Below are 21,124 nucleotides of genomic sequence, written 5' to 3'. Positions count from 1 at the left end.
CTCAGGAATTGACGCCAAACGTGGCCCGGCGGCGCCCCTGACCCGGGCCCGGGCGGGCCGGCGTTGGTGGCGGTGCCCAAAGGCGGCCCAAACCCCCCCTACGAGGGGCGGTGGCAGTGGGAGCTTAACGGGGTCCACGGAGGGATACAGGGGGTGGAACTGTGTTATGGGGCGGGGGGAGCGTGTGCGCGTGTGGGGGAGGGAAAGGGGTTCTGTGTTGTTTTTCAGGGCCTTGTGAAAGGTCAGAGTTCGTGACCCCGACCGCCGCCACCGACCGAGTGCGTCCCGACGCTTCCTCTTCCCGGCACCATGCCGCCCTCGGGCCCCTCCATCCCATCGCGGGGCGGGGCCGAGGATGGCGGCGGGGAGGGGCGGGGCTACCTGAGCCCCTGCGAGCCAGCGCTCCGCCGAGCAGAGCCAGGCCGCAGCCCGCGCGGTGGCGGCAGGACGAGCAGACCCAGCACCTGCGCGGCAGGTGGCGCTCGTCCCTGGGAGTGCCGGTGCGTTGTACTGAGGTGCTAAGTCACAAAAGGTTTGGTACTTTAAGGCTACTTTTACATAGTGTTGAGTTTTTGTTTGATTTTATCTGGTTGTTCTCACTGATTAGGGCTCGCCTAGTGGAACTAGGCCGTGAAGATTGTTCCACTTCGGAATGTATGACTGCAGGTGTTGTCTGGCATCTTTGCTGTAAACAGCTGAGGTGCTTTAGGAGTTCACTGCTGTTAGGGGCTTGTCATCTCTGTGGTCACTGAACGTGAACTCGTGGGCCCAGCTCTGTCATGTTTGTAGCATTTTTTAAACCTATGCTCATCACAATTACCTAGCTTAGTTTTAGTACTTCTAGTAAGTTTATTTCTTGTTAAGGAATGGTCAGACAGCAAAGCTGGAAGATGAGAAATGATAATAATTCTTGAATGTAAGAATGTGGATTCCTCCAAAAGAAGACGTTTCAAAACATATTTGCATACATTTTTCTTCATAAAATATAAAGTGTAGATGCTTTTTTTTTTTTCTTTTTTTTTTTCTTTTTTTTTTCTTCTTTTTTTCCTTTCCAGGAGTGTGAGGGAAATCGTAGAATGGCCTGGGTTGAAAAGGCTCAGAGTGGTCATCCAGTTTCAACCCACCTGCTGTGTGCAGGGTCACCAACCGCCAGACCAGGCTGCCCAGAGCCACATCCAGCCTGGCCTTGAATGCCTGCATGGGGCATCCACAGCCTCCTTGGGCAACCTGTTCCACTGTGTCACCACCCTCTGGGTGGACAAACTTCCTCCTAAGATCCAACCTAAACCTCCACTGTCTCATTTTAAGACCATTCCCCCTTGCCCTATCACTATCCACCCTCATAAACAGCTGTTTCCCTCCTGAATATACATCTATGAACTTTTCAGTGTCCTGCAGTGTTGCTTAGGTATTTTTATTTTTTTAGGTATTTGCCATTCAGCTGTTCTCTGGTGATTATGTGAGCATGAGAGCAAAGAAATTTAGTTTAAAATGGCAGAAGCACAGAGAGGGTGCTCTAGATGGACACTGAGAATGCAGGAGAACACAATGACTTCCCTCTGTGCTGAAATGCCATGTTTATATTCCCACCAGATCTGCTTATTTTTCAGGAGCTTGAGTACTTCTGCTGTTTTCCACTATTTAATTCATTATATCAGAGCTCAGCTGATTCCTTTGCCTTGTGTTCCAACTTGTCTGGTGGCCCTCTTTATGCTACTGAAGTCATTGCTCAATTAACTCAATTAATCCTGCCTGCACAGTTATGCCTTTATGCAACTGTTGTCTTTTTATTTGATATGGTGCTACAGCCTTCTGAAAGTACAAGTGAACTGACCTGTATTTTAAACTGTATTTAAAAAGGGGAGGCACATACATGGCTGAGCAGCGATCAATTTCATACTAATGAAGATGCAGAACAGTTTCAAGGTTTCTGAGACAAAATAGAAAGTCATGACAATGCAGAGATTGAGTAAGACTTCCTTAAAAAAATGGAAGTTGTAAAGTTTCTTCCCCTCTCCCTGCCCCACAGTGTAAGAAAATTCTTGAGCATTTCATTTTTTGTAGAAAGATATATTTTAATCATAATTGCAATTCTATTTGCAGTCAGATTTTATGACAAACATAGAACACAAAATCATCTTATTGCAATGATTATAACATCACTTTTCAACCTTCATTAAACAACAGCCAACCAACCAACCAAAAAAAAGAAACAGAAACCAAAACTCCAAAGTTTGACATCTTCAGCTGGTGTAAACGCAGCACGCACATGAAGCCATACTGCCACTTTGGCTGCTAGAACTGCAGCCCTGGAGGTGTAGTAAGTACATTTAGCCACAGGAGCTCCAAAGCACTCTTACAAGAGAAGGTTTCAACCCACCAGCATATTTCAAATGATTCACTTGTTATATGGATTAAAGTTTTGATGACATTTTTTCATAGCAACAACAACAGAAACATCAGGAGGACTGAAAATAAAGACAGAATATTTAAATAAATGATACAAATCTTAACACTGCTAGGTAGATTAGTGTTAAATAAAAGCTGTCTGTGGGTTTATAATAAATTAAAAATATCCTTTGGGTTTGAATCTGACACGGTATTCAGGGTGACAATACTATTCAACATCTGGACTGCAGAGCAACTATAGTGCATTTCAAAATACTGTAGCAATATGAAAGTAAACACTTAAAAATAAGTTACACAGTGTTTTGTGTCAAATTATAAGTAGATAGTAACTAATTATCCTGGATCATCGCTAGTGCCGTGTTTGTAGACTGGGTAAATGGAGTGTTTCTGTTCATTACTTTTCTGTAGGAACAACTCAGCATATGCAGGGCATAATTTCATGCTGGCATTTGTTAACGGATGAATCAGTCCACCAAACTCCATGGAAATATGAAGAGATTAAACTGCAGTTGAATGAAAATAATAAAGTGCTGTAAATGAGTATTTGTTGTTTACTACATTGTTTCAAATTCCATGGTAGACACCAAAACCAACCGAGTGAAATATGACAGTGCTCTACAGTAAGTAAAAATGACCCTGCTGCTTACTGTAGTCAGTACTTCCATGGCTTTCTCTTTCCTTAGTGTTAAATTTAGCTTACTGTGGGATCATAGGAGAAGCTTATAGCACAGGTTGGACTAGGACAGGTCACCTCAAACATGCCCTATTTTAAAGTTTGCTTTTGGGGTGGGGGAAAAGTAAGAGGAAGGAAAGGAAGGAAACATACAGTTCATATCCAGTGTTTGTAGCCAGTCTGCCTGAAATACACCATTCAGTTTTGTAAGACATAAAAGGATTGCTTGGATTGTATAGAATATTAATTCTCAGGTTTCTAAGTCCATTGAGTGATAGCTGCTATAGTACGGATGCTTCTTCCATGGCTTCCATCCACCTAAGAAGGGCAGGAAAGAAAGAATGGTACATGAGAAACAGTTTCTTTCGAAAACATGCATTTTAAGAATATAAAAAGCCTGAAGAGGACTGTAGGTACGGCTTTGTGATTAGAATAGGAAATATAAAATGACTGAATTATGTTTAAAAGAAACAAAACCTCCCATAAAACCAAGTTTTCTTCCTATATGCCTTGAGGCACTGGCATTTTTATTACAAATTTCATGATTATTTTATTATGTAGAAGTAGTAGAGTAGGAATAAACTGCACAATCTGAACAATTATTTGTTGATGAGCAAACTAAGAGGTGGATAAATAAAACACAAATTGAGGAAGATCCCATACAAAAGTCACATTTGACTGGAAGACTTGAGGCTCAGCCTTCTTCCTACCTAAACAAAGGAGTGAAAAAAAAAGTATTTTTCATCACTAAGGGCAGTTGCACGCAATTGGACTTAGTCAATGCTCTGAAAGCCATTTGTTTTCCTCTGTTAGGGTAGGGTAGGAGAGGAAAACCCCTCTCCTTTTGGACCTACATGCACACTAGCATGGACATCTATTCTCTTACCTCTGTGCTGAATAGTTATCATCTGCTCGGAAGCTATAAAACAGAGTTTGCTTGTGATAGAGATGGAAAACTGTATCAGTGCATCCTTCCTCCTTTTCTGGGGCAACAGTGAAACCCAACAAAGGCAAACTTTCGGTGGCAACTTTGTCCTGAAAGCAAAGAAGAGAGCCAAAAATTAGAGAGAAGCCTGCAGCTTTGATGGCTCTTTCTTTTGGGTGCCTCCGGTGGTGCAGTGGTAGGAATGCTGCTTGCAACACCAGAGACGCGGGTTCGAATTCCCCCTGTGGCGCAAGTGGTAGAAGTGCCGCTATGCTACACAGGAGGCTCGAATCCCAGGGGTTGGACTCGATAATCTCTAAGGTCCCTTCCAACCCGCACCAGACTGTGACTGTGAAAAACAATCATGATACAAACACTGTCTGGGCTGCAAAAGCAGTAATGGGAATCTTTTGATGAACTGGTGACATTCAACAGGAGCAACACACATGTTCATATAGTCTTGAACCTTAGCAGCACCTCTAAATGAACAGTTATTTGTGGCCACCCATAAGGTCAAAACGGGTATTACTTTAATGACTACTTTGACATTATGGTCCAGGAAGCAACCTATGAGGTTACTGGCAAAGTGGGAGAGTACAGCAGCACTTCTGAAAGCTTGAATTTGGACTCCGTCTCAGCTTTGTTTTAACAATCTGCACATCAGGTAGCATGCTCACTTTGAACAACACTCCTTCAAAATCTCAGAAATGGTAACACAGTTCAGTGTTAATTTATTTCCAACAAACAGCTGTGGTTTTTCTTTGCCAAATTCTGCTTTATATAAGTTAAAGAAACAATAAATATTAACCCAACTGAATTTTAGCTGTCACTGAGAGCTGCAATTCTGGTCTCTATAAGTAATGTTTTCCTTATGGGTATGTTGCCTTCTGCTCTTAGAAGCTCAGTTGTAAGCTGGGAATAAAAAAATGTGACTAGCCATCCATTGCTCTTCCCCTATCACCAAACCAAAGTGATCACTTCTAAGATTATTATTATGATCTAAGTGTATTGAATACAAAACTGGACGCTAACAGTCTGAATTGCGGAGAGACTGCAGGGCCTTGTAAAAAGAAGTCATTCAGGATTATGTGGTCCAAGTGTAAACAAAGGAGGTAGAAAAACTACACAGCAGCACTACTGAAGAAAGCTGTTAAGTTTTCAACGATGGCTAAATCGTGAACACTTTTGTGTCTCAATCTCCTCATCTGTTTTAGAGGGATTATTAATAATGCTTCATTCCTCACACTGCTGAGTTTATGCGATTGATACTTGCAGAGTATTCTGAAGACTTAAAATATGAAATATTGCTGTTACTACAGTTCTAGCAAAATAATTTTTTATGTTTCTGCTTACAAAATCTGTCAGTTACAACCACTCCTTGTACTGTATTTACTTCAAGTTTACTGGCACTGGAACTACTCAATTGGAGAAAAAAATAAAAATGAGAAAAGGGACTGGGATGAGAAAAAATACCTAAAAAATAGTCCGTTGGAAAGCCAGCCTCCTCAGTTATGAGAAGGAGCTTACAGGTCAATATAGTAAGCAGTATTTTCACCTCTGCAGAATTTCCTATCTCTCTCCGTCGATACTAGCATAATAGTATCTCTTATTTACACATACAAGACTCTTTTCCCTAGCAGAAATGGATCATAGCACCATATATCTTAAAAAAAAATAAAAAATAATAATAATAATAATTAAAAAGAATCTGGCAATTACCTTGAAGTCTTTATATGTAAATACCTTGGCTCAGGTTGACAGCATAGGACAACATGAAGAGCAAAATAAATAAATAAATAAAAATCAAATAGCAAAGGGCAGTTTGTAAAGACATTGCTGAGATCCACCCAGTGATGTGGTTGAGCTCTCCAGCTAAAAGTTACTGCTTAGGGACCTAGTCCGATAGAACCAGTTCTCAGAGGCAGTTGGCTGTGACAGCCACCACTTATACCTTCCACATTTACTTCTGCTGTCTGCAGAGCGTAAAGGATAAAAATAAGGAAACTACTTTAAGTTAGATTGCACAGTACCTCATTTGCTGTGTAGGTGTAGAGGACTTTGCCTTTGATAACAAACCAGCGTTTCTTCCAGTGTCTTTTGCCTCTCTTACATCTGGCGAGGTAACCACTGATGGCAGCTCCCTCTTCTGAGGCTGCCACCTGAAGAAGAAATTGGGATTTATGACTGAGTCACCTTTTCCCTCCTGAAATGCATGTTTACATGGATAAAGTAATATCATGTTTATGTTATGTCTGCTTTTTTTTTTTTTTTTTCCTCCACTGTTTGAAGATCTTAAACTCTGTTCTTGGTACCACATGGAAAAGTGCAATTGAATAGTTACTGGAAACAACAAATTTACAATTGTATTCTGAGAAACTTAACTTGCCCCTCCTCCCTGCTCTTTTTGTTGGGCGAGGTGGTACATTAAAAAATCATGCTTCCAGAAAGGGAGGACAATCCTTTGAACACCTTTAAGATATGGTTATATTTTGGACTTTGCAATATTTTTATGTTAACTTATGTTAGTAACTTTATTATTACTTGATTTCATTAGAGAAATATTTCTGAGGAAAGTCACCCCTCTCACAGACCTGTTCTGAGATCTAATTCATTAATGACCTTAAAGATCCATATTTTGCACAGAGAAACTACACACACACACAATGTAGTATGCATCATTAATTACAATAGCAAACTACAAGGATACCAAATTAGAAAAAAATTCAGAGACTCAAAACCAGCCTTTCCGACAAGATAGAAGACTGAGCAGTATCACATCAGTGTTTTGTAGCAGAACAAAAGCATTCCATGTCCTGGCTAAAGCAAATGAGAAAGTTACAAATTAATGCTATTGTGAGACATAAGGTTCTCATCAATTTCATAAAAAGTAACTAGTCAATGAGGAAATTGTGAAGGCTGCAGCCTGCCTCCTTGTACCAGCTGGTGGTCTTAGTTTTCTGAAGACAGTATAGGTTGATGAGGAAATGTAAGTAAGCTGCTATAATTTGGATTTTTCAGTGGGCTGAAGAAGTTTCTGTGCTGCCTCCAGAGCTCAGAATACATTATGTTTGAAATATTAGTGTGAAAAACAGAAAAAAATAATTGCATGATGACAGCTAGAGCATGGGATGAGCCCGTTGCTTGCAGAACACATTAAACACAGCTGCTAAAATCTCAGCGTGCAGTTCTCAGAAGTTCCTTGCCTTTCTTGCCAGCTTGGTCCTACCTCTGTAAGAGCTGATGGGATCTTTTTCTGTTTCTTGAAAGATGAGTAATGGATATTGTGGAAGACAGAAGAGAAGGCACTGCTTGAACACCTGGATGAAGTTGGAGGGAAGCTCACACTTAGTGGCCGCTCTGTAAGATTAAGAAAATTCAGAAGAGAAGGAAGAAATGGATGAATTGCTGTATGTCATACAAGGGGTAATAGATACACACTATGCTAATGCAAACAACTATGGAAAACATAATGCCTCCTCTATAGCTGGTTTTTGTTTCAGCTTTTCCTTCAAATTACTGTTCAATTTGGTTAGCTGGCTAGACTTCACAGCATCCTCAAGTACTGGTAATAACCTACAGCTTCTCGAAAGTAGACTGAAAGAAAATTTGGCAAAGCAAGAGAACAGCTTGTCCAGGTCCCTTTGGATGGCATCCCTTCCTTCTATTGTATTAACTGCACCACTCAGCATGGTGTCATCAGTAAACCTTCACTATCCCAGTCACAATGATAAAGATGTTGAAGTGCACCATTCCCAAGACAGACTCCTGGAGAAAACTACTTGTCACTGGCCTCCAGCTGGGTATAGAGCCATTTCCCACAATTACATATATAAATCCCTCACCCCACAATTTGTCTTTGTTTTGGATGTCTGTTCAGATTAGAACACAGACTCATATAGTAACACAGTGACTTCTAGTTAGGCAGCAGCTCTACTGTTAAGAATTTCTGCTTCCATCTGTTTCCAGATTAACCTCCTATGTGGAAAAGCTTAGTGGCTCTGCACTTTACCTCAGCATTCCTTCTTGTTTCTACAGCAAGGAATATGGACAGAATGAGGAACAGTAAAGCCACTGTGTTCCTTTAATGGATTTCACTAGAAATGACAGTGAACAGCTATCAGCTCCAATGTTTACATCTTTTACATCTCACACTTCTTGCTGTGATTCTGGCATATCGAAAGGCCAGAGAAACCCTCAGGAATTGGCTTCCTAAAACAATTTTAGCTGCCTTACAGTCTGGGACATTTGGGACCTCAGCACATGTGAATTGTGGTTGAAATGAGAAATCCTGTCACAAAGATCAGTGTAGTAGGCGGGTCCTAAAAGCATCTCCATTATACAAATAGACAGTAGATCTGTCAATTTTGCCAAGAATGGAGGAACTTTACCTCTTTTCTTCAGTTCCACATAGCAGCTGTCACAGACTTTGGCTGCTTGATCTCTGAGGTACTTCATAGGATACTTGTTTCTTGAACAGTTCCGACATACAATCTGCTCCAGAAAGGAGATTTGCATGTAAATATAGTTTTAATTGATACTTATGCACATAGAAAACAAATGCTCCAAGTTGTTTATGAGAGAATGATGGATAGCCAAGCAGATATAACTTTGCTACACCTGTGTCAGTGAGGGTAAATCTACTGATTGAACTATAATTACTGTAGATTTACACAGATTTACAGCCAGTGAAAATCACACACAATTTACTTGCACACTGGTAATTAGAAACCCAACTACCTAACATAGTGCATTAACAGGTTCTGTGGGAAGTCAGATTCTGGTCTTGATACTGCAACAAACTTGCAAAAATTAGAGCGGTGGCAGCTAGCATCTTAGTGTAAATAAAGGCTCCCTGATAAGCTTGTACAGCTCTTACCTTCCCACAGGCGTGGCAGTGATGTCGCCTCAAAGTGAGGGTAAAGTCACAGCCACAGTTCATGCACATCATAACATGGGATACAGGTACCAAAGTAGGAGGCCTCTCACCCAATGGTATTCCAAGCCTTTCCCGTAACTTAAAATCAAAGAAGAATAAATCAAGAAGCATCCATACTCTCAACGTGCACCCATTCAGTCCCCCTCGTACTACAATTCTTTCATTACAGCTCACCTGCTAAAATACCCAGTTTTCCAATTCTTAGTGCAGTAATATACAGATTCTAAGTGCTTCAGCACAGAAAGTCTATGGCCATTGATATATGGTGCTGTGAAAGCCAGAGTCAAAACAGATAACAATGAATGTAGATCAGTTATTGGTCAGTCACTAACAATCTTTCACGTGAGGCAAGGATCTCATTCATTGCATATACAATTTGCAGGTAAAGTCATGAGTTAAAGCCATTTTTTCTTGTCGATTTCTGAAATACTAACCCTAAAAAACTCTAGCTCTATAGTTTTCAACAGCAAAGAAGCCAAGTTCATTATTTCACTACACCTTGGGGTAGTTTTGTAAACACAGAAGAGAAAGTACCAAAAAACAGTACAAACTTGTTTATTTTCCAGTGCAAACCATGATGTGCACAAAGTGGAATTTATCCCCACAGAATCCAAACCTAATCCATACTTTCCATGGCTGATCTGGATATATGGAACAACTGTAGTAAATGTAGTTATTATTCCTGTTTCTTGAAATGCACAAGGCTGCAGCTGTGCAGGTGTCTGTTCTTCAAGCCTATGAAGCCATGGTCAATGTGAAACTGATCCCAGTTTTCTCTATGTATGTGTTTGTGTGTGAGTGTGCATAAAACAAGTGATACACAACACAATTGCTCACACCTGCTGAACAATGCCCAGCTAGTTCCCATGCCATGGCTCTCTTCTCCCCAGCAAATTCCCCCAGTTTCCTAGCTTTTTCCACATTATGTCATACAGTATGGTTGGTTAAGGTCAGCTGTCCTTGTTCTGTCCTCTCCCATCTTCTTGTGCAACTCCAGTTCCCTCTGACAGTACAGTAGGAGAAGCTGAAATGACCTCATGATCTCAGCAACAACTAATATAGGCTGTGTTATCACCATTATTTTTCTATAAAAGCCAAAATGTAGCATTATACCAGCTACTATGAAGAAAATCAACTCCATTCCATCTAAAACCAGGATAAGAACTTGTACCTATTTTTAGATAATTCAAGATAGTTTCTATTTGGGAACAAATTTTGCTAGTCTTCCTCCATGTGAATTTGTATTTAAGCAAAGACCACAGAACACAGAGGTGGTCTCTAAAGCCATGGATTGTAATGAGCTTTGTCATTTAGGCTTGGCATTCTGATCTTACTGGAAGTACTAAGGATATCTTGCCCAAGAAACTCTGCATTTTAACATTTTATGACTCTTTCCCTTCCCATTTCAACATCATCTCTCTTTCCCCTTCAAGCATTGAAAGATTCAGCTTCCTCTTACCTCCACACTGCTGTGGAAGGTGGAAGTACTTTGAGCTTTGTAGTCATCTGGGATGTGTCTGCTGATGCAGTTGTACCAGTCATCCCTTTCCAAGCAAGAGCTGTGGAATGAAATACAGCAGTTAACACAATGTACATCAGGGACCGAAACAAGTTGTTTTTGGATCACAGGAGAAAAGCTTCACATTCTGAACTTCTGTTTGTACCCTCTCGTGCATTGAATCAGTAATTTGAAAGCCAGGCACAAAACTTACTGTTGCTCTTATTCAGCTGGATTAGTGTAGCTCTCTGGTTATTACTGTGACTGAGAAGGCACTGCATTCCCTTTTTTTTCCCCCAAAGTAGTCTCTGACTTTGCTATGAATTGGTCAATCCTAGATAACACCGGAGATAAAATGTTTCTTCTTTTGCGTTCATTCTAGTTATTATGCTATCTAGGGCACATAACACAAGATGCTTAGATGATCTATACATTAGGAAATGTAGAAGTCTGACATTTTTGGTAAAGTTGTAAATGCTTTCATTTTTCTCTAGCTCAATCACAGACAAGCTCCATGCTCCTGGCAGAATACCAGGATGGCAATTTGGAAAGCAAGTTCTACATTCCCTTGAGTAGCAGTTATACAGGGAGGCTAGTCGTTCTCCAGTCTGGCCCAAAGGTGCCCTCTTTGCACTAGATGAAATATTGAAGCACTCAGCTTCTCTGATAATCCAGCCATCCTAGAAAAGCAGCAGAGTCTAATCAAATGCCTTATCAAATGCATTTTCTCTTTTAGAACCATTAGGCTTGCTGCATGTCAGATGGTTTTCATGCTGTGACTTTAAACTGTGCTTACTGTTTATTTGAAAACTGCACAGCCCTGGCTGTTGCCAGCATCAGTCAGTGGTGCAGATATATCTCAGTGTGTTCTCACCTCTGAGCTATAGCTGCCACTTTCATGAAAGCTACCCACTAAAGTTGCTTTTAAAAGTTAGTAGTGGAATCACTGCTAATTGCTGTTCAGCAATTCATTATTATCATTAATAATAACAATAATAAAAATAAATAAATGAGAGCTAGGAAATGGTAGATTTGATCAAGCATCCCTGACTTGGCATTCCTCTGCACTCTAAACATAAAGCTTCTGTAAAATTCAACAAGCTTGGGATTCCTAGAAGAGTAAATCATATTCGCTATACTCTGCATACTAAGAGCCTATGATACAGGAGATAATCTCTGACAAGAATCACACTACTGGTCAGTCCCTATTACTATCAGAACTCTAATTATGCTTTCTAGGAAATCTGAAGGAGATTCCTGTATTTTCAAAATGAAACACGTTCCCAGCCAGCAAAGTGCTAACAGAGGCAGTCCTGGCTTCAACCTTTATCATTCTTGGGAATTCTTTGAGAATTCCTAGTTCTTGAGAATTAAGATCTGATTTGAAGAATAAAATAAGCCCCTTCCAGTGCAAAATAAACAAGTAAAGAGAAATCCTACACTGATGTAGATTAAATCCTCTAGTGAATAGATAAAGACAGACAAGAGGGAAACCTGCTACTAAAAGCCTGTTAGCCAATGCTAACCTCTCCCTTGTTCCACTAAACATCTCCAGTCAATAATCACAGATTATTAACCTAATAAATATGGGAATAACATCTCTCTGCTGATGAGTAAGATAAATTAAGTCACTGGGCCTCTCAATTATATATTTCACTGGTCATACAAAAGCTCAGATATATTTTTTGAGGCTCAGAACCTCCGACTTTGATTCACCATTGCTACGTTTCAGCCTGAGTATGACTGCACCCTTGTGCTAAACTCAGTTATCCCTGTGTTGCCTCATGTACTCTTCCTTAGGAAAATAGAGGGTCGCACTGTCACTGCACTCTCCTGTCCAGCAGGGGACAGCCAGAGAACACAAAAAAGTGAATCGGAATGGGATTTTTGTCATTATCGCTCTATGTTAGTCCCTGAGCAAGGAGATACTGACTGCTTTCTCCCAGTGCTCCAGTATTTCAGAAGGGCTCTAAGCGGTTACTCCTGTGTCCAAGCATATTTTGGCATGTAAATAACGGTGTAACAACAGTATCAGCCTTCTCCATAAAGGCTCTGTGGTCAGATCTATTGTCAGTTTAACACAAGGTAAGAACATAGCTTTTCAATGGAGACACAAAGGCTTTGCAGTGCCACCTTCTGATATACCTATGCCAACTTTTGAGCTTTGGTCAAAATTTTACTGCCTTTCTACAGTGCGCATTCACCTTGTCTTTTGCAGGTGTTAAAAAATAGAGACTTGGGTTGTGATCATCAACAACTGGCCTTCTGCACAGGCAAGGAGCACTGCAGTGCAAATGATAAAAGATGCAGTCTTCAAGGATGCTTGAAGCCTTCTAGTTCTTTTCTGTCTTTGGTGCTCCTTTTGGTGAATACAGTACTGTGGTGAGAATAGCATGCTGTCCCACTGGTGTCTCACCAGCTCTGCCAGCCAGCACAGAAAGGGAGAGGAGGAAATACCTGTGCTCTTAGGGAAGATTGGTCCCAGAATGAGCAGCACAAGGAAAATACAGGGTCTCTATCCCAGTGTTCCGGTAAGAGTCAATTTCAATCCAGCTGTTACCAGCCCTTATTCTGTTTAATAGCAAAGTAACATAGCTTCCAATGATCACACACATTTAGTTTAGACTAACTAAGCAGACTTGACATGAGCACAAAAGCAAAACATCGCAAGCATCTTCCTAGAAATGCTAACTTCAGTCACCCAGTATAAAGGGGGCATGCAGCAGCTACTTCCCATCTATGATGAAGAGGGGGAACTTTCCACTTGCTTTTGTAACTGTCAACAGGTAGAAGTATTGTGTGCATATTTTGAAGGTTGTGATAAATATGCACATCTAAGGAAATCTCAAACACTTTCTTATTTGCTGGTTATAAAAGGAAATGGACAAAATAGCTTTGACAGGTATCTGAGTACTGCCCACAGACTGCAAATGTTCTTAGGGTTCTTCCTCAGACTCTTCCTAAGTGTTCCAAATTCTGATTCCAACTAAGAAAGCGCACTCCCTGTCTTCTTACTACACTGTGTAGTTAAGGGAAGTCTGCTATGACTCCTGTGTAGTTAGAGACTTACAGTGAAAAAAGTACTTAAGGCTTTGAAGACTTTTTTATTTAAGGAGTTAATTTTAATATGATTGCTGCTAGGAAATGTCCTTTACAGTGAGCTATATCTGACAACCAATCCATCCACCTTTCTGCTGTAGATCTAGGTAAACTCACAAGACAGTTTTGGACTAGAAGCATGGAAAAAAAAATACAGTCACTCACTGCTATCTTGTGGTCAAACACTGACCTATAATCTACTTCTGCCATTAGTTTATAATCCCAGAGTAGAGATACTGACTCTCAGTTGCAATCAGTACTAGCACTATACAAATACAATAGTGAAGATCTTTTTAACAGAAAGACCTATGAAGTTGCCAATGAAGTTTAATTTTGGCTTTGTTATTTACACATTATTAAGTGCTTTTATATCTATTGCACGATATCACCTACTTTGTTTTCTCTAGCAAATTTTGTAACACTAGTGGTATGAGCTAAAAAATGTAATTGTGAAAGGCAGATGTAACATACTCCTGGCATTACAAGAAAAGAGTACGGAAGATCAACTGACAGAACTCGGTTGTCTTAAAAAGACATTTTCTTCTTCCCTCTCTTGAAAATGTTGTCAGGAGCTGAGTTCTAATCTTTACTTGTTAAATGAATTGAAATAGTTACAGTTTATGAGCTTTGCATTTATAATTAATATTGTAATTGCTTACTCAAGCACTCAGACTCTGTCTATCACAATTGCATGGACAAAAACCAAGTTTTAAAAGAATTAAACACTAGTTAAGACTTGGATATTGGTTAGACTGATCTAGAGATATAGCTAGAATGTAGCTTCTGCTGTGATAGTTTGGAGACAGTACCTTGCTGACAGTGTCAGGCAATATTCATCACATTCAATCTTCAGGACATTTGGGGCTTTTTCTGTCACTGGGCGGCTCACCTAGAAACAAATACCATGAACATAAAGGTAGATATGAGTTAAACTGTACAGATATCTATGTGTGCCCTGGTGGCGGAGTGGTAGGAATGCCGCTTTGCAACACCGGGGCCCGGGTTCGAATCCCCCTGTGGCGCAAGTGGTAGAAGTGCCGCTCTGCTACACAGGAGGCTCGAATCCCGGAGGTTGGACTCGATGATCTCTAAGGTCCCTTCCAACCCGCACGAGACTATGAAACTATGATAAAAGGGATCTCTGACATCCCAGACCTCTTTCATATTTAAATGTGAAGAGATAGGCAGGTGAGGTTTTCTGCCTATTCTATTGCTAATTTAGCAAAGTATGTTCTCTATTTCGATATGATGTTGGTTCTAAAGGGAAAACAAATAATTTAACCCAACTACAGTGGTAGCAATAAGCTGTCAGTCAGAGCTGAAATTTCATATGACAAGCTTAGGAGATATTTAGTCAGACTACGTCAGTTAGAATCCTGCAAAGAATGGAAGCAGTTTTCTTCATGTAGACTATGCATTGTGAAATGCTTCAGATCAGTGAATGCCTGTCTGCAGCCAGGCTCTGTAAGAGCCAAAAGCACCTAAGACATAGCTCAGCTGAAACTTTTTCTTTTGTCTACTAATAGCAAATGCTACTTAGAGGAAACACAGCTACACGGTTTTTATGTGATATTATTAACAGGCTTCTATTAAACCAACAGCTCTGTATTTCAAATGTACTACAATAAGTACCTGTTCCTCAAATCCTTTCTACTTCGAAGCAGAACAGTTTGGTGATTCCTACTTTCACAAGGGACCTAAAGTTCTTTTTAGACCACGAGGGCTTTGGGGTTATAGCTTTCCATGTTCTCAGAAAACTCAAACGCACCTTGTGTCATTTTGATGAAATTAATTATTAGTAACTCATGTCTTGTATGTTTTCTTCAGCCCCAGCCTCCTGACTTGCTACTTCAAGTCTTATTTCAGAAAAGTACAACTTGGCATATCAGCCACAGAATAGCTATGAAAGATCTTGGCCACCTAGGTCAGAAGTAAAGACCATTCCTGCCCAGTATTTCCTGTTGAACAGGAACCAGTGTCAGCGGATGCTCATGGGAAGACCATAAGAACAGGATAATTGGTATCCAGTTTCTGCAATTGTAGTATGACCCAATACACCATTTCCCTATGAAGTTTTAGACTCCATTAACATTTCTGATTAAAACAGTCAATAGAGATATTGAAAACAGGTAAATGAAAGCTTATGTAAATTGTAAGCGGCAAGTGTTTAAGGCTGGCTGGCAACCTAGAGCCCAGTGAATATGGATAAAGACACAGAAAGGGGAAGGGATGAAATGGTATAATAAACTTTTTCTGTCTTGAATTTCATGATCAGATGGTAAATCTGATTTTGACCTGCATTATTCATTACCAGCCTGAATAAGACTGTCATATCAAGTCACAACCTTACAGATAATCTGTTATATAATTACTAAACTTTATTTTTCCTTCCAACTCCTGGTCCACCCCCTCTATCTCCTTAACATCAGCCAGAAATAAGACATAAACCAGAAAAGAACTAACTGCCCACTCTACAATTTTAACTTCAGCCTATGATACACATAAGGCATTACCTTCATATCTGACACAACCAACATATTTTTCAGTTGGTATTTGCCATCCTTCTGGGGATATGTGTACAGAAGGACATCATTCATCTGTATAAAGAAAAAGACAAAAATCAACCATTTGCAATAAGATCTACAAGTCTGACCGTTACTCCCAGTGGGGGATTCCTAAAACAAGCAGTAACTTGAACTGCGAGGACTGTTGCGAAAGGCAGGCCCAAGTTACACAACTTAGACAAAGACCTACATTCCCAGAGAGCTCTGTGAAATCTAGATTCAGAATTTTGATTCCTTCCCATTTCTGACTTTTGCTAACAGCTAAGCAAGTAGATAATCATCTCCCTTTTATTCAGCTTTGGTGAAATAGCTGCTTGTTTCAGGGGCAATGCTATGTCCAAGACAGGAACTCAGGTTATGCACTTATTACACAGTAATACCAACTAACTGCCCAGGATTCTGCAGCTCTGACTCTCTTAGACCGATGACTATAAAGCTGTGACAAGGCCAGAACTAGAGATGGGTTTCATGGACTTCTGTTTTCTAGGCAAGAAGGAAGTGGAAGTATGGTGTCACGGCTTGTAAGAATGATTTAGCAAGGAATGGTTTGGGTATGTGAGAAGAGGAACTGGACTTCCTTGCTAGTAGAATTCACCCAGATATGTCGCAGCACTGAGTCTGCAGCAGAGACAAGCTTATCTGTGCTCTGCTGAACAGCTGGCACCCATATAGTACCATAGTGAACTCCCTGCCTAAAAAGCTCCAACCATATGCTTTTTTTTCTGAATGTCTTTGAAAGATAGCTCTTTATGAACCTTATGTAGTTCTATTCAAGTCAGTTTTAAACATCTGAGTGTCAGCAAAGCAGCCTGAATGTGTGCTGGGGCTACATTTTCCAGGCTGTGACTCAGAAATTTCCTATGCTCCAGTCCTGCTGGCTAGAGCATTAAACAATCTCTTATTTGATAGCAGCTTCCTACACCCCACTTGCAATACAAGCAGCCTTTGTAGAGAAATTCTTGGAAGGGTGAGATAAGAGACAATGTATGAATTGCAAAGTTCTACAATTGTGGGACAGTCAGGGGGCCTGCCAGCATCAGCAGCCCCATAGTGAACTGCAGAGAGGCCCCAACATCCCTGTAAACAGACTGGATTCAGGAAACAGGCATCCAGCAAACCTCACTAAACATCCTGCCAGGAAGCACCACATCCAACAATATCATCAGCCCGCCCAAAACCACCAGCTCAAGTAAACTCATGATACGTATCACATGCACACCCACAAAAAATACGCACGCTAAAAATGCTTGAATGCATGTGACTTGCATTTACATCCATATGAGCTGTGAACAGATGGATCGCCCCTTAGGGGCATATATTCAGGGCATGTGCACACACCATCAAAGCACAGGCTGAATGAACAGGCCAAATACAATTTTGGATCACACCTAATTCTTCTGGTATGTACTAACTACAACTTCAGTTTGATGAGCTCATCTCCCATGATGAGAATTTAAATCTTCCGCTGAAATTTTCTCCATGTTAACTCAGCTATAGTCAGCATAAGTTCAATACAAAGAACTTTAGAAAAATAGTGCTCATAAATAGATCTGTTTTGAGTAGCTAAGGTAAACAATTTCACCCAGAACAAAGCTAAATTACACTTGTACATACTCATGTCTAATAATCTTATGTGTGGCAAAAGGAGCATACAGTTTTGTAAGTTTTCTGATAAATATCACAGGGCAAGTTCTTGTTCTACCTGAATTTTGCCAGTAGCTACAAAATATTTAGATACAGAGGGATTTAAATCAATTTACATTTTAAGAGTCAGTATTTAGAAGATTTTATTCTTGGAGCTGTTTGTTTTTATCACCCCTGGATGTCAGAATCAAGATAGCACATAGTTACAAAAAGACATAGGTAGGGATGGAGGTAGGGATGGGTGGTAGGCCCTTAAGACTTCTGTTGAAAAGCTCCTACATTCAAAGATGGAAGTCTGTTGGTAGAGTTATGCAGTAGTTGTTTTAAGACTGAATAGTCCATTAAACATCACTTGAATGGTGATGCATTACAGAAACATCAGCAGTGTGAGCAGATAATACAAAAGCATTCAGATGTCAGTGGAGAAATTTCAGCATTTCACACTGATTTTCTTTCCTGCATTTTCACCATAGGTGGCATGGGTCTGCAGTCTAAGAAACTTGCAGAGAAGACAACTGGGGGGGTGGGGGGGGGGGAGGGGAGAGGGGGCAGCAGGCAGGCAGCAACACTGAATTCAAGGAAAGGTCTTGGCCAACAACTTCTAAACTGTCTCCAAGTTCCAATTGCCCCCTCTCTAAGGAAACAGTACAAGAAGCCTAAAGTGGTTTCAAGTTATGTGTTTGCGGAGAAATGAAACCTCTATGCATCTTTTGATTTTTCAGAGTAACCACAATGGTTTATTCCACTATATACTTTGCATGACAGCACTCTTAATCATAGTTTGCACTTGTGGCTGCAAGAAAGTCATGTTTTTTATGTTGTTTTACTATTTTTTTTTTTTTTTTTTTACAATTTACATGAATTTATTCACTTCTAAACAAACCAACGAAGCTACCAGAAAAATGCCAGCACTATGCCCTATCTCATCTGACCTTTGATTATGACAGCAGTACATGAGCAAATTGGCAGAGAAGCTTGTGTATTCTACTTATGTAGAAGTAGAAATTTATTAATAAGGACAAAAAAGAAGAATGGCAAAGACTATGTTTCCCATGATACGCCATCTCTCCTCATGATAGTCTTGGGGAAAAAGCTGTCAGCACTTACAGAGGCCATAGTAAGTATATAATCCAGGCATGTAATATATTCATTTTAAAATGTAGTCTTCAAACAATACTTTAATGTTAGTATCCACAGGAATGCTTAATACTTTACAGTGCTTTTCAATTTTGCAAACAGGTAAGCATCACAAAAGTCTCATATGACAGTCAAGTATCTTCCCCTTCATACAAATGAAAGCACAAATATAACTGTGGTTACACAGTGAGCTACCTGTAAATTTGAGAACAGCACTCATGAACCTGGAGTCTCAGATCCCTGTAACTTTGCAGTGTTGTGTATAACGCGAAGCAGAAAGCATCAGTGCTAATTTTGTACCTGCAAAAGTGGTTTTTCATGCTTTGATTTGAGAATGCTTACATTTTTCCAGTAGAGTTTGGATCCATGTGAAGGGCTTTGCAGCCAATTGATTACAAGTTAATTTCTCATAACTGTCTTGAAATTTTGCAGGCCCTCGCTGAAAACTGCTGCTTCAATCAGCAGAGAGCTGAAGGCATGCTTTCAGAGGGACTGCCACAAGGTAGTGCACAAAGTTATCAGCTGATTTACAGAGAAATGGACATCAGGAACTAAAACCCAGCTCCTGACCTTCAAGGATAGAAATCCTGTCCAAGTAAGCCCAAAGACTGCCTTCATAAACATTACTAGAAGGGTTTGTTCTGTTGCTTCTAATCAGATTTCCTAAGGCCTCAGAGGAGAATTTTCAAGTATAAGGCTCAGCCACTGAAAGCACGGACCTTGGTGCTTCCATTTTGCTGCGCACATTGGAAACCCACATTCCTTCGCAGAATTGTGGCCCAGTCAAAGCTGTACAGAGTTGTGGCAAAAACAGAAGGCTGCACGGCCCTTATTCCTTTGCAGGGCCAACCGGGATATGTGAAAGGCCTGCAGACTTTTACATCCTGATAGCAACCGAAGCCCACTCAACACATCACAGTTGGTAATTAAATGATTTAGAGCTGGAGAAGATATGAAAGAGACAGTAAAAACAGAAAAATCCTACCAAGAACAAGTGCCGAGGGTGCCTGCTTTTCCCAGAGACTTTCATCAGCGTTCCCTCTTTCACAAAGACCTAGAAGGAAAAAGAAGATCTGATCCTGAGACTGCATTCTGAAGCTTATTGAGGAAAAAAAGAAACATACTTCCAAGAGAAAATGGTACTCAACTGCTTCCATCAGCACAGTAAGGAATGGATATGTCAACACATGCCTCAAGCCCTCCTCATGATTTGCCTTAGCCTAGCCCTGACGCTCTTTATGGCTTGCATTTGTATCAACAATAATTAATTTAGAAATTCCCCTGTCCTCGCAAGCTGCTCTGCACAGCTAAAATTTAATGGGCTTCAAAAGAAGAATGCATTCCCTAATTAAGAAAATTAAATGAAATAAAATATTGAGATCTATCCACATAACTAAGCCTGCATGCATACATGTGCTTGGAAACATGTACAATACTTTGTCCGTATTATTATGTGTGTAAATAGGAATGTATATGTAACCAGCTAAAACACATACTACACGGACTGAAAGCAAATTTCGGGTTGAATATCTCAATCTTCTAAAGTTTAGAACAGTTTGGACCTAAGAAAACTGGCAAGACTGGAAACAGAAGAGGAAAAATTTATATTTGGTGCTTCAGTTTTGCTCTTTCCTGTGTTTCTGTTCATATATTTGTAATGCAACAGAAAGTGCAGCAACGACAGCAGAGCAACAAGGTCCTAGACTGCAACAAGAGATGATTTGCTCATACACAGCAGCCATGGACACAGGAGTAAAGGAAAGAAGCTACTTACCTTTGGAAGACCTCAGGCATGAAGAGATCTCCAGTGAGATACCCTTGCCTCCACTGTCAGCCCTTAAATGAGGTCTGGCAAGGGATGAAGACAAGATCCACCCTTTCTAGCCACTCAGGTACTCTGCACGCACCTGAGCTCCCCTGGACTGGTCCTGCCTTCCTACCAGGTGCTCAATCACTGTTTCAAGCTGCGAGTTGTATTTTCATTACAAACGTTGCTTAAAAGTGATGTCTTACATTAAAAGCACACTAGAGAACAGTAAGTGAAAATTTGGAAGTATGCAATTCCCCTGATTAGAGGAATCTTACCTAGTCAAATAAAGTTCTATCTAAGCCTTCATAGGCTGCAAGCAGTTTCTGATAATGTTTCAAGCCTTCCAACAAGAATATATATGAAGGAAAATAGCTTCTCCCCCAGAATACACTACCCATGACAGGACTTAAGAGAGTAGAAGCAAAAAGT

At 40.4% G+C, this 21,124-nt stretch overlaps 2 protein-coding genes and 1 long non-coding RNA gene across 24 annotated transcripts in view; 1 reads left to right on the top strand and 2 right to left on the bottom strand.

Moving 5' to 3' along the window:
• Positions 1-345, bottom strand: part of NR2C2 (nuclear receptor subfamily 2 group C member 2) — a 45,264-nt gene extending 44,919 nt beyond the window's left edge. For all 15 annotated transcript variants that reach the window (XR_014934745.1, XR_014934743.1, XR_014934742.1 and 12 more), the window contains exon 1: positions 1-345. The gene's annotated coding sequence lies outside the window, so the exon portion shown is untranslated.
• LOC107319919 (uncharacterized) lies at positions 346-21,001 on the top strand. Of its 3 annotated transcripts, none has more exons than XR_001558001.3 (3): positions 346-532; positions 7,275-7,430; positions 19,318-21,001. It is a non-coding gene; the product is annotated as an uncharacterized LOC107319919 (long non-coding RNA). The 3 variants fall into 3 exon arrangements; XR_004308767.2 differs by having other exon boundaries at positions 354-532; positions 7,275-7,414; XR_004308768.2 differs by having other exon boundaries at positions 361-500.
• Positions 2,055-21,124, bottom strand: part of FGD5 (FYVE, RhoGEF and PH domain containing 5) — a 105,178-nt gene continuing 86,108 nt past the window's right edge. For 2 of the 6 annotated variants that reach the window (XM_085516642.1, XM_015875277.3), the window contains exons 12-21: positions 19,871-19,939; positions 16,054-16,137; positions 14,350-14,429; positions 10,403-10,502; positions 8,884-9,021; positions 8,396-8,498; positions 7,234-7,364; positions 6,038-6,166; positions 3,969-4,117; positions 2,055-3,400 (exon numbers count right to left, since the gene is read on the bottom strand). In XM_085516642.1, the coding sequence (XP_085372768.1) occupies positions 3,364-3,400; positions 3,969-4,117; positions 6,038-6,166; positions 7,234-7,364; positions 8,396-8,498; positions 8,884-9,021; positions 10,403-10,502; positions 14,350-14,429; positions 16,054-16,137; positions 19,871-19,939 (1,020 nt within the window). In that variant the 3' untranslated portion in view covers positions 2,055-3,363. The remainder of the gene's footprint in view (positions 3,401-3,968; positions 4,118-6,037; positions 6,167-7,233; positions 7,365-8,395; positions 8,499-8,883; positions 9,022-10,402; positions 10,503-14,349; positions 14,430-16,053; positions 16,138-19,870; positions 19,940-21,124) is intronic. The other 4 variants (XM_015875279.3, XM_085516641.1, XR_014934737.1 and 1 more) reach the window with 4 other exon arrangements.

The sequence above is a fragment of the Coturnix japonica genome, chromosome 15, assembly GCF_054131305.1.
Source record: "Coturnix japonica strain WE chromosome 15, WE-NBRP24, whole genome shotgun sequence".
Classification (NCBI taxonomy): domain Eukaryota; kingdom Metazoa; phylum Chordata; class Aves; order Galliformes; family Phasianidae; genus Coturnix; species Coturnix japonica.
Note: the sequence above shows the minus strand (reverse complement) of the source record. Positions and strands in the feature narration are given on the sequence as shown.